Below are 17,703 nucleotides of genomic sequence, written 5' to 3' on the forward strand. Positions count from 1 at the left end.
AAATGAATGTCAGTCATTTTTAAAGACCAAGGAGATGGAGAAACCTCTGAACATTTGGTCTCTGGGAAGCTCTTTACAGGACATCCAGACTCAAATCTGTGATGGTGTCAAAAGTCTATTCTGGGTCCTTGGAGGATATGAAAAATTGTGTCAAAAAAATTACAGACCTCTGTTAAGTTCACTTGTATATACAATAATAACACCAGAGAGATTTCAAGTAGACACAGACTTGTATTTTGATGTTGTGATCATCTCTGTGGAAACAATCCTGTATCTGCAACTGAATCGGTTGATTAACAGTCTGAACGAACCGATTCACTCTAAATGAATCGCAGTTCTCAACACTAGACTGCGAGATCAAAGTGACTCGGTTCATCTCAGGTGCAGTTAATTACGGTCATTACCATTATATAGGAGAATTGTGAAGCACGCGTCAACTATACGAAGGAAAGAATAGCTTTTATCATTGTGGAAGTATAATATTTTTATTCAAGCAGCGTTTTAAACACTTGTTGTTAAAGCTGACATTCACAGGTTTAGTTCGAGATGATGGAGTTGTCTTTATATGACATGAGCACGGGTCAGATGTGTGCATATGATCAGATGTCTCTGGGTGAGATGCTCCAGATCCAGGATCATGCAGTGAGTGAGGAGCAGGCCTGGGCCCTGTGCTTCCAGCTGAGCTCCGTCCTCTCTCAGGAGCCGCGGCCGCAGGGCCCGTGGAGGCGGACTCTGGTGCCAGCCGAGGCCGCAGGAGGAGTGCTGTTCTCCCGCGACGGCAGCGTCTCTCTGCGGCCCAGCTGCGGTGGTGAGAATATCATATCTGTATATTTAAAGTTCAAACACTATGAAACGCCCCATTAACGGAGCTCTGAAGCACTGCCAGCGGGACATTACACAGGAGTGTCTGTCCGAGAGCACAACAGGGTTTGCGAAGGAACGCAAAAGATTTGAAGAAAAATAAATATTCTCCCATTCCTACATTTTTCCACCACCAGACCACGTCCCTTAATTTACGTGCTCCGTAATCAGATTCCCAAAATGTCATTAATTTATTAGATGTACGTTTTAAAATCTTATGATCAGATTACAGTTACTTTTTTATGGGGAGCCTACTTGATTACATATTCACACATTGGCAGTAGGCTACATTTACTTTTTACTCCACTACATTTCTGTCAAGGTCCTTCAGTAGAAAGTAAAGTCAGGGATGATTTTGGTAGGAAATGAGAACCCGATATTGGTTTCTGATGTAAAACCGATTTTCAACCACTATACAACGTCTGTCCAACGTTGGAGATTAATGTCAATCTGACATTGGATTCTGACATCAACCTGATTTTAATTTTCAACGTTGGTTTTGGTCTTCAAAACAATGACCAAATTCGCAATTAGGAGCACACTAGCATAACCGCATTCACACTAAAATTTGTAGTCGTTTTCTGGGATCCGGTCATCCGGGTATTTTGACAATGGAGTCGTCTGTACGTGGAAAACTCAAAGGAAAAACTTCTCAGTTTTAAGCATATCGTTGTCGTTTAAATGTATAAGTTATAAATGAGGAAGGTAATCTAAACTAAAAGTAGTCAGAATCCAATTTCTAAAATTAATTGGTGTAATTTAAGTAATGTAATTTGTAATCCATAACAGACTCGGCCTAATCTGCCCAGCATTGATATCTTTGTAAAAGCAAAACATTTAATTTAATGTAAAAATTGTTTCATGGATGGGTCTTTTCTTTATATCATTTACAGTGATATAATTAAAAAATGACAGATTTAGTAAGTAATTTGGGGGTTTATGTGAGTTTTCATTTTCTAAATAAATTAATAATCCCATCTTGACACACTTTGCTTTGTCTTTAAACTGTTTAAATGTTAATTCTGGTGCAGTTTCCTGCCCCATAGAATTTCAATTTATGAGTTAAAAAGATTTTAATAGTATAGTAATATTTTTTTTAGAAATAAACTGCACTGTTGTAAGTAAGCAGTCAATGCAGTAACATCTTCTAACATCTCTGTAGGTAATTCATTTGTGATCGAGACCGAGGAACAGGTATGCGAGAGTTTCTCTTCAGTTTGGTGCAGAATCCCCCCCAAAAAATTAATAATTCAAGCGTGTGCCATTAAGATCTGCCCCCGTCTCTGCAGGCCGTTGAGTTTGTGGGCCGTCTTGTGTACTTGAGTCTGGACTGGGGTCTGGAGACGCAGGTGGAGCGGGAGCTGAGTGAGACCTTGGAGATCCTGGTGTGTCAGATGACCAATGTGAACCTCAGCATCCGCGCCGACCGCTCCTGCCGACCCGTCCGCGCCCTCTCTGATGTCATCCAGGTGCTGATCATCATCCGTCTGCTGGATCCACGGGACCGGTCACTGAAGCCGAACATGCTTTCGGTCTGAATGTGTGATGGGTGAGGCCTGATCATCCTGGCTTCTGTGTGCCGCTTGTGTTTCTGACAGGTTTGTAAGGAGCGCCTCTGCGATCCCAGCCAGGCTGTCAAGCATTACAAGAGTGTGTGTTCCAGTCTGTTCTCACACACCGTTGAGCTGTGCCAGTATCTGCAGATCGCTCATCAGTCCCGCGAGGTGAGCGAGGCTATAGTTCACTAATACAGCAGCTCACTGTGTGTGCAGGGGTGTTATGGATCATGAACTCTAGAGGGTTTTTGCCTGCTGATGGTGTTTTTCCAGAAGTGACTTATTTCATTCCCAATTGTATATGGAAAAACACTCAGAGTCTGCAGAAACTGTTTGAATCGGAGACCCAGCTGGTTGCACGAGTGACCACTAACTGGGTAAGTAATGGGCTTTCAGGAAAAAATGATCAACTTTACATTTACTTGTATTCCTGGGTGAGCCCAGTACATGAACAATTTGTTCCCTTGTTTTGATTTAAAGTCCCCCTGTGGTGAAACTCCAGCTTTTCCAGTTTGTCTATGTGGTGTTTTTAATCTGCTTTAAGACACACCATGTGTAAATTCATAAGTCGACAGCATTGCTGAGTATTTTCTGCTTAAAACTGCAGTGAACCAAAGACAGTCTCAAACACACGGTGTGAAATTGCTGGTGTTTCTGACGTCACACACTACCTTGTAACCAATCAGCTCAACGTGTGATCGTCAACCAGTGGATCTCTGAGCTGAGTGAGTGGAGGCGGGGCTCATTTGCATATTCATAGAACCGCATATACTAAATGAGGCAAGGGTGTCGAGTTACATTTAAGCTATTTTAAGGCAATAATTTTTTTTTTTTTAAAGAATTTTTTTTTAAATGGCATTTTGTTGATCATAGATGAGTTTTAAGGGATTACATTGACTACAGGGGGACTAAAACAATGGAACGAGAAATTATTACTATTAAAGAGATTACAACGTTGCCATGAAACGAGGGAACAAATTGGTAAAATGTGCAGATACATCAGTAACTTCTGGGAACAAATTGTTCATTCTTGGCCACAATATAATTTTTTCCCCTTCTATATCATCTTAATACAAGTGTTAATGTATTGTGAAAACTCATTAATTCTCATTACTGTATTGCTATTAACTTTATCCTGTCCATACTGTTCGTTTTTAATAAAATCAGCAGGAATTAAATGCACTACAACAAATACACCACTGTGCTGTCTTTTTTTTATTTTATTGCAATGCAAAAAAAATCTTAATTGCCTTTTTCTACAAACGCATGTATATATTTACTAAAAATAATTTATATTTTTATACTTATGATGTATATTAAAGAAAAAGCATTGGGAAATGCAGCACTTGACATTTCTTGTCAGCTTTCATGGTCGAAGTGTCAATTTCAGTGTCCGTCATGTCTCTTGTTTCCGCTCTGCAGATGTGCACATGGAAGGATCTAGTGGATGAGTTGAGCAGAGGTGTAGTGTTGCGGCCGTTAACCAAGACTTTAACTATATGCCCACTGCCTGCTGAGACCCCTCCGTTCAACCAGCTTCTGCGGGACATCCAGTGCAGGCGATACACACTACGGAAAGTTCAGGTTTGTGTTTAGTCTGATTTTCGAATGTTTCTTTTTTGCTCTTTTGTCAGTATATTCTGCTTTTAAAGGTACAATATGTAAGAATTTTGTAATAAAATATCCAAAAAACACTTGCACAGTTTGATACATTTCCTGCTGTTGTGTACTTACAATATCCCAAAAGTTCCCAAAGATTTTTAATTTTAGAAGTCGCCGTAGCCCTATTCGGATGGGACTAGTTTAACATGGAGAGGTGGGGTAAAGTAATAATTACCAGAGCTTCTCTGGGATTTTTTTTTTTTAGTCCCGTCCAAATGTGCCATCCCAGTAATCATTATGGACAATGTCAGTAAAGATTACTTCGACTTAAACCTTAAGTAAAAAGGTCCGGAAAAATTACCTCAGGTAATACTAATCCCGTGCGAATAGACCATGTACGTAAATACTGCTATAAATATGTACGTAAATATTTCAGCATTTTGTGTTTAAAAGTAGTTTTCCGTACCATTCAGATCAAAAGCACTTGTTAGAGGCACGAAACATCTTTTAGCATTAGGTAAGTGCCTATTACCAACACAATCCAATCTGAAGTTAATTAATACATTGTTCGACCAGACATAACTGTTGTGTTTGCGCATGTGATATCAGGAAGCAACGTAATATGCACATGGCGACAGGAGGGTGCACAAAGAGTTACCCCTCCCACTTCTGCTAGTTTTACTGAGATATCTTATCCCGCACGAATTGGCCATTAATATTACAGGTGTCCTACTCCATCTCAATCTACCCTTGTAAAGTTATCCCATCCGAATAGGCAATTACATGCTCACAGCAATTTCTGTGAAATATATTGACAGTAGCAAGTCTCAGTTCTTGCTCTGCAGCCGTAGCAGCTTTATCAAGTTCTGCCAAGACCAAATACATTAACATTGCCACATCCAATACCATGCCAATCTCTATTACCATACAAATCTCCTGAGAGTTGTCATGACAGAATTTTTGTTGAATGTCTTTCCTAAATGTGCATCCTTGCATTCGTAGGATGTGGGAGAAGTCCAGAGAAAGCCAGACCCTCACCAGACTCTTCTAGAATTCATCCGCCTGCGGCCAAAATTACGACCGGTGAGGAGAATGTTTATATTTCATAACCGATGTTCATCACATATGCAGATTGATATCTAAAAGTTTATTTTTCTATATCTCACTGTTTGAACTGCCGATAACACTTTCTGCGATGAGACGTTTTCCTCTGTTTATGCAACATTTGGCATGAAGCCTATTAGCATCAAGCCAAGTTCTAACAAAACTTAAAGGGGAATTATTATGCCCCTTTTTCACAAGATGTAATATGTTTCTCTAGTGTCCACAGAATGGGTTTGAAGTTTCAGCTCAAAATACCCCACAGATCATTTTAAATAGCTGGTCAAATTTGCCACTTTTTGGGTGTGAGCAAAATCATGCCGTTTTTGTTTGTGTCCCCTTAAATGCAAATGAGCTCATGCTCCCCGCGCCGCTTTCCAGAAGAGGGCGGAGCCTATAAAGCTTGTGCTTCGGATACTCTGGCAACAACAAATCTGGAGAATGTCATGCAGCCAAAACATAAAAAAAAGTTTTCCTCCAAAGCGCCTGGGACCCCGGCCTAAGATAATGCTGGACCCTGCGCCTCCGAAGCAATCTTGATCCGCCCGGAAGGAAGAGGCGAGGTTTAAGTCTTACTCGAACTGGACCACCCTCCAAAAATTGCTGTTCCTCCAAACACCCTGTTCAGTTCCGGCCGTTGGAGTAAATGTTTCAATTGCAAACTATGGGCCCATTTCAAGTTCACGCACCCATGCAATTGACCGCTGTTATAGTGAAAACTTTCTTTTAAATTCTTGCAAAAAGAACACCTTTTCCTCCTCAACTCTATGGGCGTCAGCTCCCTGCTTGGATGCTGCGAACTGTCTCCCAAAATGATTCAGCTCCTAGCCACCTGTGCTGAGGCGTGGAAAGCCATCACCAAATCAAAACATCATGTGTCAAAATGGGTACTGGACTACTTACAATTCGCTCACAAACCGCCCAGCTTCGCGGGCATAGTCAATACTTTGACGAAGGAAAAAGTTTCCTACATTACCAAAGCAGAGACCAGGAGACTTTGGGATATCTTTCAAGCAGAAGTTATTCTTTGAGAACTTCGCTGTGCTTGGCTGCAGGTCGTCCAACAGTCTGGTTCAAACTGTATACATTTGTAGTTTAAATACATTCCAAGGGGGAGGGATTTACATAAAAGAGAATCTGAACATAGCATGCAAATGAAAAAAAAAAAATATATATATATATATATATATATACGATTGTATTGGAATCTAAATTAAACATTTAATAAATTTGTAACATTACAGTAAGGAGCAACGTGGCACATGTCCTCTGCACCAAAGTAATGAGCTTACTACCAAAGAAGCTGTGGAAACTGTTCTCCAGCCCCACAGTGAGTAAGGCTTCTACAGCCACTACTTCCTCGTTCTCAAGAAGGATGGTGGCCTCAGGCCCGTCCTAGACCTCAGATATCTGAACCGTGCCCTCACGAGGAGGCCGATCAAGATGCTAACTTTTGAAATGAATCCTCTCGAAAGTACGCTCCGGGGATCTTTAAGATGCGCACTTTAATATCCAGATAGCCCTCCCATCACAGAACATTCTTGAGGTTCGCGTTTGAAGGTGTGGCCTACCAGTATACCTTTTGTTCGGACTATCCCTGGCTCCACGCACTTTTACCAAATACATGGATGCAGCACTTTCCCCCTGAGACAAAAGGGATGTGCATCCTGAATTACCATGACGACTTGGCCAAGATGAGCCAGTCGCCGGAAGAATTAATTTCTTATAGATATGTGCTCCTCAGCCATTTGAACTACCTAGGACTCAGACTCAATTAAGCCAAGAGCTCACTGTCTCCCAACCAGAAAATCTCTTTCCTGGGAGCGGTTCTAAACTTCTAAACCCGCGAGCGCACTCAGAACTTTAGAGTGGAAGGACCCCAATCGTTATCAGATTGGAGTAAGAATTGGGTTGGTCTCGAGAAGGAAGGTGGTCACCGGTGGTCACCACGGATGCTTCCAACATGGGTTGGGAAGCTCTGTGCGAGGGTAGACCGACTTTTGGCTCCTGGTTGAGCACAGAAAAAGGAGCTGCATAACTGTCAGGAAATTTTAGTTCTCAAATCCTTCCTACCAGACCTAATAAGACACCACGTCTTAGTCCGGTCAAAGGTGGACTCCGGTCGCGGCCTCTGTACAGACCAGCCCGACGCCTTCTATTATGGGCACATAACAACCTCTGAGAGTGGTGCATGTGCCGGGCAGACTGAACCAGGTAGTGGACTTGCTGTCCTGGGACAGTGTGTTCCCAGGGGAATGGTCTGTCCTTCCCCATATGGTTCAAACAATCTGGAGCATCTTCGGCAAGGCAGAGGTCGACCTCTTCGCCTCTAAAGGCAGCTCTCACTGCCCAATATTCTTTACAAAGAATATTTGTGCTGGCCCACGAATGGCCAGCCTCCCTTTTCCCCCGGTCACGCTGCTCCCTCAGGTCATCAAATAAATCAGGGAAGACAGGCGTGCCGTCCTTCTGGTGGCCCCTCTCTGGCAGATCCAGCCTTGGTTCCCTGAGTTGATTCAGCTGCTTGCAGCAGCCCCATGGCCAATTCCCCTGAGGAAAGACCTCCTTTCCCAGGCGAACGGGACAATCTAGCATCCCCTACCCAAGATGTGGGCACTCCACGTGTGGGCCCTCAACGGGAACTTAAGGACCTCCCAGCAAGAGTCCTGAATACTATGAGGCTAGAGCTCAGACCACTTAAGAGCATAGACATCTCGTGGTCTCTTTTCTCTGACTGGTGTTCAGTCTGGAACCAGGGCCCGTTTTCATGCGAAATACCTCTGGTACTTTTCTTACAAGAGCTAATGATCACGGGTCGGACCCCCTCCACGCTCAAAGTCTATGTGGTGGCCATCGCAGCACACTACTTTCCCATAGCCGGCCAGTATCTGGGTAGAAGTGACCTTGTCGTCCGCTTCCTAAAAGGAGAAAGGAGGCTCAACCCGCCTCATCCTCTTACAAAAGGCCCGAAGCAGAGACTATCCCGCTAGATAGTGGGCGCTATCGCGTTGTCTTTTGCTTCGGTGGGCCTTCAATCCCCCATCGGCATCAGAGCACACTCCACGAGAGGGGTGTTCTCTTCCTGGGCGTGTTGTCTATTGGCAACATCCTCGCCATCCACCTTCGCCAAATATTACAACTTAGAGTTTCCTGTGCGGCAGGCACAAATCCTCTATATAGTTATTTACCTCAGAGGGAGCTCAACCCACTATTACTTCTCCGGAGGTTCCGGCCACAGTCCAAGCCCCTCTTTTGCTGGGCATAACTTCCCCTTCCCTAGCCCTAGTGCCTAGGGACCCTTGCTCAAGCGTCTGTCTGGTCACCAACATTCTTCAAAATATCTTTCTTTTGTGTTCAACAGAAGATAGAAACTCATACAGGTTTGAAATACTCTTGAGGGTGAGTAAATGATGACAGAATTTTCATTTTTGGGTGAACTATCCCTTTAAAGGCTTCAAAATTCTGAGGAGTTCCCCCATAGCGTCTAGCAAAAATGCAATACTCGTTCAAGTTATCTGTTAACCGAGGATACGCAAGTAACAGAGGCATTTTTCGTCCTAAAGTGTCATCAACATATTAAAAACTTGCATCTCCAAAATGGTTTTAGCATTTTGGCTGTCACCAATCCCTTCCCATCCAACCGTCTGTCATAAAGAGACTTTTCACCTATCTTATCCAGTCCCTGTGGATTGCAGTTTTAATTTATAAATTGGAAGTTTACTTTTGCAACATCAGATTTCTCAGCTAACAGGTTTTGCTTTCCGATTGATTTCCTCTTCCTCAGGCCTCAGAGCGTAAGATGGGGCTGAAGCCCAAAGAGCAGAGCTGTCTACATGAGCTACTTATGGAGGAGATTCGCTCTATGAACCACTGGAAACGCCTGGCACACAACAGGGAGACAACCTACCAATGTACACGACTCTGGGCTTTCAGTTTTTTGTAACTTCTGAATTTGTGAACACTGACAGTTTTGATTCCTTAAGCAGCACATGGCTCAACCATTAATAAAGTTCCTGAAGACGCCTCCTTTCTGAAGTCAACTTCACACGGGAAACCTTCGGATGTAAGTTGTTGTTTTTGTTTTTGTTTACTTTTTCGGAGTCCTCGCATGGCATTTTGTAACTATCACGTTTTAATGACTTGGTTAATTTGTATGATTTTGTACAATCTCATCATTTGTACTTTTACTTATGATCTGTTCATGCACCAGTGATGGGTGGGGTTTAGTGGAGGATCTTTTTAATTTTTTTACGATTTAAATTCTATGAATTCATAGAAAATTGCCACCTCGTATATGTTTTCCTGTGAGATCTGCTTGGTCCTCTTAATATTTCAAGCAGCACTTACACAAATGCAAACTTGCAACAGATATCTCTGCAGTTTTATAGTGGTGTAAAATGTATTCCCTAACTGTGCAGGAAACTCTTGGTTCAGGAAATCCAGTGCAAGACGACAGCTTTACAGGTGAGATCTTGATTTCTGCTGCAATAGGTGAAACCTGAGTAGTTTGTGTCTGTCACAATTGACCTCCAAATAAAATAAATGTAAATTACAACAAAAGAAACTATTAAAAGTTGGTTTATGAGAACGAAGTACATTTAACCCATTAATACATAATACCCATTAGTACATAAAAAAGGGATATTACAGTTATTGGGGATTAACTGGCTTGTAAAGTCTCAAATTTTTTTCTTCTTTTGTTTTTTTAGATGAAACATGATCTGGACATAACTTTTTTTTCATAAGATTTACCAAAATGAATTACATTTTTCTTAAATGTGGTTAACATGTCATCCAATCCCTATAGACTTCAGAATCTGCACAGAAAAACGACGGACCAGATCTTTTGCTTGCAACAGGGATCTCTTCAAAGTGGTGCGTCACCTTATGATCAAGGAAACAACACTTGAAAAATGTACTATGTGGACATTAAGTTAAGACTGCAGGTCTTGTCTGTCTTTTTGCACTTTTTATATCAACAAAATCTCTCTCATAAGTATAACTTTTTTCCACGTTCTCATTGTAATTCTTATACTGTTGCTGGGGTGTTCTTTAGTTTAAGTACAGATAATATGGCAAAACTTTTATTAAATTAAAAGCACCTACCCAAAAAGTACTTGAAAGTAAAAAAGTATCCACATTTAATTTAACTTTTCTCAAGAGGCAGTAACAATTTTCATTTTAGTTTTTGATGCAAAAGGGTTTTCTCCTCATTGTCCTAACTGTGTAAAACTCTGAGACACCGATTCTACGTTTTAAAAAGTTCTACTTTTTATTGTTCTACGTCTGTGTCTGAAGGGGATCGTTAAACCAAAAATGAAAATTGTCACAAGATAAAATTAGTTTTATTTCTCTTTTAAGTAATCGAGGGATTTAATTCACATTTATTTATTTTATTTATTCATTTATTTGACATGGACATTGCAATTAAACATAGTACAAAACAAGTCTGTAACTGATGCTATGCAAATAGAGTTTATAGCTACTGCTAATTTTCTACTCCAGTCCATGGTTGGGCCTTTACACTACAACATTTACTATTTCATCTTAAAAACATATCTACAGACACACCATATAAATCACTTGCATACACAAACCAGCTATCTACATATGGGTACATAAGTACATGACATGTACTTATTATAATTTCATGTAAACTTAGAAGTACAGAGTAAAAAAATGTTTTACACCTTTTTAAATGTTGAGTACCATTATTTGTTTTTAACAGAACTTCAGTACATATCATCCCCCCCCACCCCAAAAAAATACTGAGTAATTTACTTTATATAAATATTTCCCCCCCAAGGTTAAGAGCAGTAACAAGGGGTCTGTGCTCACAACGATCGTTGATGTCATGAAAATGCATAGTTCTGAAGAAAAAGGACATCTGGATAATATGTTGTGTGAGAGATACCGGGACTGGCGGGTGAGAATTCCTGATTCAAGATCTAAAAATGTTGTTCAGATTTTATTAAAAAAAATTCTCAAATCAGATCTTTTCAGGCAGACTGTCTGCACAATTTTTTGCAAGTAATCAAATAACGGCGTAGGCGTGACCATGTTGTGACGAGGCTTTCTAAACGGATGTGGGATAAATGGAGATGCATCATCTTGCTCCCCAAACTAGCGCTCTGTCGAGTCGTGGTGCACAACTCCTCCGTCACACAGGAGAACTCCGTGAAGGAGGAGACTGGTTTAAAGTTGCAATCGACCCCCAAACCCCATTGCAAATCGGGTTTATTGGCAAAATTTACAGACTGTCAGCTGTCTGCAATGAACAAATCAAACAAAAGTTATTGAAATGGCTCAACACATTATTATTTTTTTCAAGCGGTTTCCCCAAATTCAACTGAAAATGCAACTTTTATTGACTTTTACATTCTCAAAATTATTCAACCCCTTCATGGCAAGCATCTTTAGGACTTCTTTATAACCAGACACCAGCTTCTGGCAGCGTTTGAGGAATCTGAGCCCATTCCTCATGAGCAATGACCTCCAGTTAAGTTATTCTTGGGTTTGCGTGCTGCTACCGCCGCCTTCAAATCCCACCTGAGATTTTCTATGCGGTGCAAGCCAGGTGACTGTGATGGCCACTGTAGTCTTCCAGGACTACTTTTGCAACCAAGCATTGGTGGAATCTGAGGAATGCTTGTGATCATTGTCCTGTTGGAAGGTCCAAGCTTCAGATTCCTCACTGACGTTTACTCCTAGGATTTCCTGATACTTCAATAACACCACCTTGCCTTCCACACGCTGCAGGTTTCCAGTGCCAGAGGACGTAAAGCAGTCACCGATCCCCACCATGCTGAACTATAGGCCGTGATCTTTCCAGCACATGCTTCATTCTTCTTCCTCCAGATGTACCGCTGATCCACAGGGCCGAAAAGTTGGAGTTTTGTTTCATCCACAGAACAAAATCCCCAAACTTCTGTGGCTTATTTATATGATTTTGAGCAAATTTGAGCTGACTTTTCTTGTGCTTTTGGGTCAGTAGTGGTGTTTGTCCTGAGTTCTGGCATGCGTTGAGAACGTGCCTAAGGGCGCTTTCACACTAGCACTTTTGGTGCGCACCCGGTTCGAATGACGTCAGAGTTTGGTTCGTTTGGATGATGTGAACGCTGTCTTCCGAACTCGGGCGAACCGTATTCGAGTCCGCTTAAAAAGGGTGGTCTGGGTTACGGTTCATGTGAACTCCAGTACGATTCGCTGCTGATATGAACACAATCATACCAACTCGCGGAAGTAAACCGCCATTGATGACGTATAATGTGGTCGACAGGACCGTCGTCAGTGCACGCCTGTGTGTGTGTGTGTGTGTGTGTGTCACTTACCTTGACGAAAAGCGGGATTGACGCACTGCAAGCAGAGAGATGATTAATGCGTGCCTGTTGCCTCTGCAAAAATTGTCTTCGGCGGACAGCCCGCTGTCTTTGGAACGATTTTAGTCAGAAGTCAGTCAGATCCAAAGGTTTAAAAAAGAAATATGAAGCGAGCAATTCTATCCATTTTGCAACATGACATCATGACTTTGCGTAAACATACACACCACTGCCAAGTGTTATCTGTACGCATTTTGAGCTATCCGCGTGCGTCTACGCCCTAGTATGGGTAGGTTCAGGATTAGTTGTGGGTGAGGGGTTAGTATTAGAAGTGCGGTTAGGATTAGGGAATTGGGTACTGACTTCAACGAGGGGGGTAATAATTTGGCACGGAGTCAAAATTCGGCAAAACATCTGTTAAATGTTCTGAGCGAAACAAACCATATGCCCAAGATGTGATTGAAAAATACGCCAAAAAGCGGTTATGCGTCTTGACCGAATGGAATACGAATTGGCGTGTCATACATACGGCATTTCATGAGATCAGTCTGAGCATTTTGACGTCTTTTCATTCATAGCGGAGCCGGTTACCAAGCAACACGAGCCAAGCGCCAGCTTGATGACGCAAGTGTACCGCGGTTCTGATACAAATAATATAATATAATATAATATAAGTCCATCGGGGGAGAGGGGAGCAATCGAACTCTGGTTCGGAACAGGCAATCGAACCAAGTGTGAAAGCGCCCTGACTGTGCAGCTGAAGCCTCGGTGCCTGTGGCCACCAGATCTCTCGCAGTCTCTCGAGGGTTTCTTCTCAGAAATCTGGTTGCAGTCGTTGTTGGCTTCCTTTTTCTGCCCTGTCGAGGTAGTGTATCCACTGTTCATTTAACCTTGAAATTGCAGACTATGCTTCCAACTGTGTCTTCAGGAACATTTAGTGCCTTCGCTATCTTTTTGTATCCTGCTCCTAGTTTGCTCCGTTTATGAAGTTGCATTTTCAGTTGAATTTGGGGAAACCACTTGAAACATTTGTTGAAACAACTATTTTAATTACTTTTGTTTGATTTGTTCATTGCAAACAGCTGAGAATTTTGCCAATAAACCTGATTTGCAATGGGGGTTGAATAATTTCGATTGCAACTAACTATATCGTGATGTTCTGTGCTGTAGTCACGGCCGAACTCTTCTGACATAGTTGAATACTTCTGCCATTTCAGTCACTGGTTTTGGGGTTGTTGTTGGCACATTAAGAGTGGTGATTTAAGCAGCCAGACCAAGATGCATCTGTAAAAATCTGATTGGAATTTTTGTGTGTTATTTTGTGCTGCCCAGACTTTAAAAAAACCCACCTGGATAAAATCTGGATATGTTAATTATTATTTTATTTTTTATCAAGATTTTAGCTGGAAGTCTGAATATAGCCTAAACGTCTGTTCTTCTTAGGTTTGCTCATGCTGTGCAATGAGAAGTCTTTATTTCACGTGGCATAATATTTGTTCTCTGTGTCGGAGGTAAGATCGCTCATTTCTCTGAATCTGCGCACGATGAAACTGGCTGTCTTGTGACTTCTTCTGCTGTGTTCACAGGGTTGTGTGTCCTGGGTGTTGTATAGAGGTAAGCTGGGCTCTGATGTGTTGAGTATATTTGGATGTCAGTAATGACGTCTGGCGGTTCACCTGCGTGCGATCTCTGTGACAGATGCGCCTGCCCTCCAAGCACTGCGTGAACCTCCCGCTGAGCTTCTTCAAGCAAATCGTAATGAAAGATGGTGAGCAAAGCCAGAGAAATTTCTGGAATGAGCGCTGGTCCTGGAACTCAGCCTGGTAAGTAGACGCCAAGTACACCAATTTTTTTTTTTTTCACAATATCTTGCAAAAACTGTGTAGAAACAATTTTCACTAATAAATTTCACAAATGAATACAAAGAAACGGTAAGTGACACTAAATTAAACATCAGATTTTTTTTTTATCAAACTTTCTCCAATAAGTTTTGCTTAACTTTGTAGGGCTGTACAGTCCGACATACTGTATATAATGCACGTGCTACAAAAAACACACACATCTGAAATTAATAAATTAGCACGCGTCTGATAGTTTTGTGCGTGTGTGTGTGAGAAGGCCATTTTGTTTAGTATTGCAGTGCTCTGCTTCCACTACCTGCAGGCACATTTTGCACCTATTCGGTCAATAAAACAAATTATGTGGTGGAGTCCAACTTGCCGGTGCATCGATATCCCTCTACAGAACCTCCCCAAGTAGGCTGAAGCCATTCCCCTAGTGCAGTGGGCCCTTAAAGGAACACTCCACCGTTGTTTCATATTAAACTGTTATTCCCTTAACTAAGACGAGTTGATACACACCTCTCTCGTCTCAGTGCGTGCAGTCAATCGCTCTGGCGCGAGGTGACACTTTGATAGCACTTAGCTTAGCCCAGTTCATTCAATAGGATCCAAACCGAGATGAAGTTAGAAGCGAACAAACGCCTCCACGTTTTCCCTATTTAAATAGTTACACGACCAAGTGTGGTGACACAAAATAAAACGTGGCGCTTTTCTAAGCGGGTAAAATGGATAACTATAATGTATGGCGGAATAGCACTTGGGAGCGTTTTGACTCGGCGCAGTAATATCATCACTCCTGAAGTGCTCAAGTGCTATTCCGCCATACATTAGTTATCCATTTTACACTCTTAGAAAAGCGCCACGTTTTATTTTGTCACCATACTTGGTCGTGTAACTATTTAAATCGGGAAAACGTGGAGGCGTTTGGTCGCTTCTAAGTTCATCTCCGTTTGGTCCCTAATGAATGAACTAAGCTAAGCGCTATCGAAGTGTCGCTGGGGCAGTCTGAGACGAGAGAGGTATGCATCAACTCGTCTTAGTTAAGGGAATAACAGTTTAATATGAAAAAACGGTGGAGTGTTCCTTTAAGCCCGGTCGAGAACCTCTGCATTTATATGCTAGAGAAATCGCATCTACGATCATGTGGGACAGCCGCTGTCATGAGCAGCTTCCCTTTGTGAGGAGTAGCCCAGCTGCACCAGTGCCATGTCAAAAAAAAAAAAGTTAACGTACAGCCCTCCTTTGAAAAATCATTTTTATAGTGCAGGATGCATTTGTAAAATGGTCATATCACCATGCAAAGAGATCAACAGGTGTGGTGTGGTGTTTTTTTGTTTTGTTTTTAAATGGTAAACTGGCCAGTGGAAAAGACTGAATAAGATATGATTGTTCCTAAGATGTAAAACGTATGAAAACGGTTTTAATTCCAACGTTTATGAGCAGGTTTACACCCACCACTTCCCATTGAAGTTCATTGGGATCGGTTGAGGTGTTTACATGAAGGCTTCTCAGTCTGATCGTTACATGTTAACATTAATATTTTGGTCTTGTTCACAGCCAGAGGAAATAATCCTTTTCATCACTTGAAACTTGACCTCTTTATTTAAATGATTTAATTATATTAAGAAATTTGCACATCAAGATACATTTCTTTTTTCCCCTCAACTCCTTTTTTTATTGAAGAACAGATTTTAAGTCTTGACTAGAAATATGAATGGTTAATTTTATATCAATATTCTCAGTTTCTGTTAATAACGTATAAAAACGAAGCTTTTGTTATGATTGCAGCAGAAATACCAGAGGGAATTTCCTAGCCTCTGAATATTGTGTTGGACAATGCGGTGCGTTCAAGTCTAAAAGGTTAAGAACTACTGCTTTAGTTTAGCTCTGCGTCCACACACTCCTTTACAACATCAATGCAAAATACTGTAATGCCTCAAGCATGTTGTCGTTGATCTCGTGAGCTCAGTCATGATGGAGGTCTGCACAGGCAAGCTCCCAGTTTCTCTCTTTGTTAATATTGCTTCAATATAGAAATACTGGACATTTGACTATCTCTCAAATATATCTGCACAGATGGGTGAGACCTGGGTGTTTTCATTAATGTGTTGACCAGTTGTAGGTGACGATGCGCTACTGTACTAACGTTGGTCTGCTCTGCCACAGGATTCCTCTGGTTCTCGTGTCGTGCGGGAAGGACTCGGCGTCGGTTCACGCTCGGGCCATGCGGGACTGGTACAGTCAGGACATCTGTGTGCGCTGCCAGAAGGATTTATCCCAGGCCTGCGACTCGGTTCTGTCCAGCGGTCCCATCACAGACTCTCAGGAGATATGACCACCCTCCCTTTTCATCACTTTTATCTGTTCCTTTATTTATACATCAGCGGTGTTCGTTTTTTGTCGTTGTTGTTGTTGGGTTGTTCATAGTGTGGCACCATGTTGGTTCGAAACGTTTCTTTTTCACCATTTTGCTAATTTTTAGGTTTTACATTGTAAACAAAATTTAAATAAATGTGCTGAATATTTTTACTAAAACGTTTGTATGCATGGGGAGCGCAGTATTGAATGTCTTCATTGCGGTGTAAATAAATATGGCAAAAGCCCACAAGGATTGTTCTGTGTTATAAAATAACTAAATTAAATTTCATACTTTTTTTATTCCTGTGACCTTTTCTTTGTGTATATACTATTAGTTATGGAAAGTTAGGGATTTCTTTGGCCAATCTGCAAAAAAAATTCTTACCAATAGCTTTTTTTTACCATGTGTTCCTATAGGTGTCTAGTAACACCTCCCAATTTATCCACGGCCAAATCCTCGGGGAAACGCCTGGAGGGGCAATCAAAGTTGGGGTGCTCAGAGGGCCTGGGGACCAAAAAAAAAATTTTTTTTTGCCAATATTAGCTTTTGAGATGTCTAACTAGGGGTTTTTAGGGGTGCCGACTCTATCCCAGCCATTAGTTTTGAGTAAAAATGACTTCAAGTCCATGCAAAGTGGTTTTATTGAACAATTATGAAACAAAACTTAATAAATCAGTTTAAAATTGAACAAACCTCATCCAACTCCCCTGCATCTCTCTCACTCATGTTATCATCTGGCTTGTTGATGTTCTGGCAAGAGTTACCATGACAGTTCCCACAAACAGAGATGCACTTGACTCCTTGCTTTTTACAGCTTCACCTGAGAGTGTCACAGTCCCCTGCACAGTTGCAGCTGACAAACTTCAGAAGGTAGTCTGGTGCAATGGGATCTGTTGTAGGGACTGGTGCATAACCTTGTTCTCCTTGTTTCCATCCATACTCAAGGACATCCAGTGATGGACTTTGAAGCAGTAGCCAATCTCTGGTCTGGAGATATGCCCGCAGAGAGTGCTGTGCTGCAGCTCCTGTAGTTGAAGGCAGTTTCTCAGGCTTGATGCTCCCGG

At 41.7% G+C, this 17,703-nt stretch overlaps 1 protein-coding gene across 2 annotated transcripts; it reads left to right on the forward strand.

The window, feature by feature from the left end:
- The first annotated feature begins 331 nt into the window (after positions 1-331).
- On the forward strand, positions 332-17,008 carry LOC306985687 (protein spire homolog 1). Of its 2 annotated transcripts, XM_079588230.1 has the most exons (16): positions 332-808; positions 2,024-2,055; positions 2,151-2,330; positions 2,460-2,585; positions 2,735-2,794; positions 3,840-4,001; positions 5,022-5,102; positions 8,905-9,031; positions 9,107-9,183; positions 9,539-9,584; positions 9,928-9,995; positions 10,927-11,046; positions 13,883-13,950; positions 14,026-14,053; positions 14,138-14,262; positions 16,447-17,008. In XM_079588230.1, exons 1-16 carry the CDS (start codon positions 547-549, stop codon positions 16,613-16,615), a joined length of 1,731 nt encoding a protein of 576 aa, XP_079444356.1. In that variant the 5' UTR covers positions 332-546; the 3' UTR covers positions 16,616-17,008. The 2 variants fall into 2 exon arrangements, with proteins under 2 accessions (XP_079444356.1, XP_079444357.1); XM_079588231.1 differs by lacking the exon at positions 2,735-2,794 and having other exon boundaries at positions 16,447-16,997.
- Positions 17,009-17,703: the final 695 nt, after the last annotated feature.

This window comes from Phoxinus phoxinus (genome assembly GCF_949152265.1).
Source record: "Phoxinus phoxinus genome assembly, chromosome: 18".
Classification (NCBI taxonomy): Eukaryota; Metazoa; Chordata; class Actinopteri; order Cypriniformes; family Leuciscidae; genus Phoxinus; species Phoxinus phoxinus.

What these genes read in the sequence shown, in the direction of transcription:
- LOC306985687 (XM_079588230.1), top strand. Translation starts at nt 547, where the DNA reads ATGATGGAGTTGTCTTTATATGACATGAGCACGGGTCAGATGTGTGCA. An exon ending in TGATCGAGACCGAGGAACAG is followed by an intron (nt 2,056 to 2,150) that starts GTATGCGAGAGT and finishes CCGTCTCTGCAG; the next exon opens with GCCGTTGAGTTTGTGGGCCG. An exon ending in CACGAGTGACCACTAACTGG is followed by an intron (nt 2,795 to 3,839) that starts GTAAGTAATGGG and finishes TCCGCTCTGCAG; the next exon opens with ATGTGCACATGGAAGGATCT.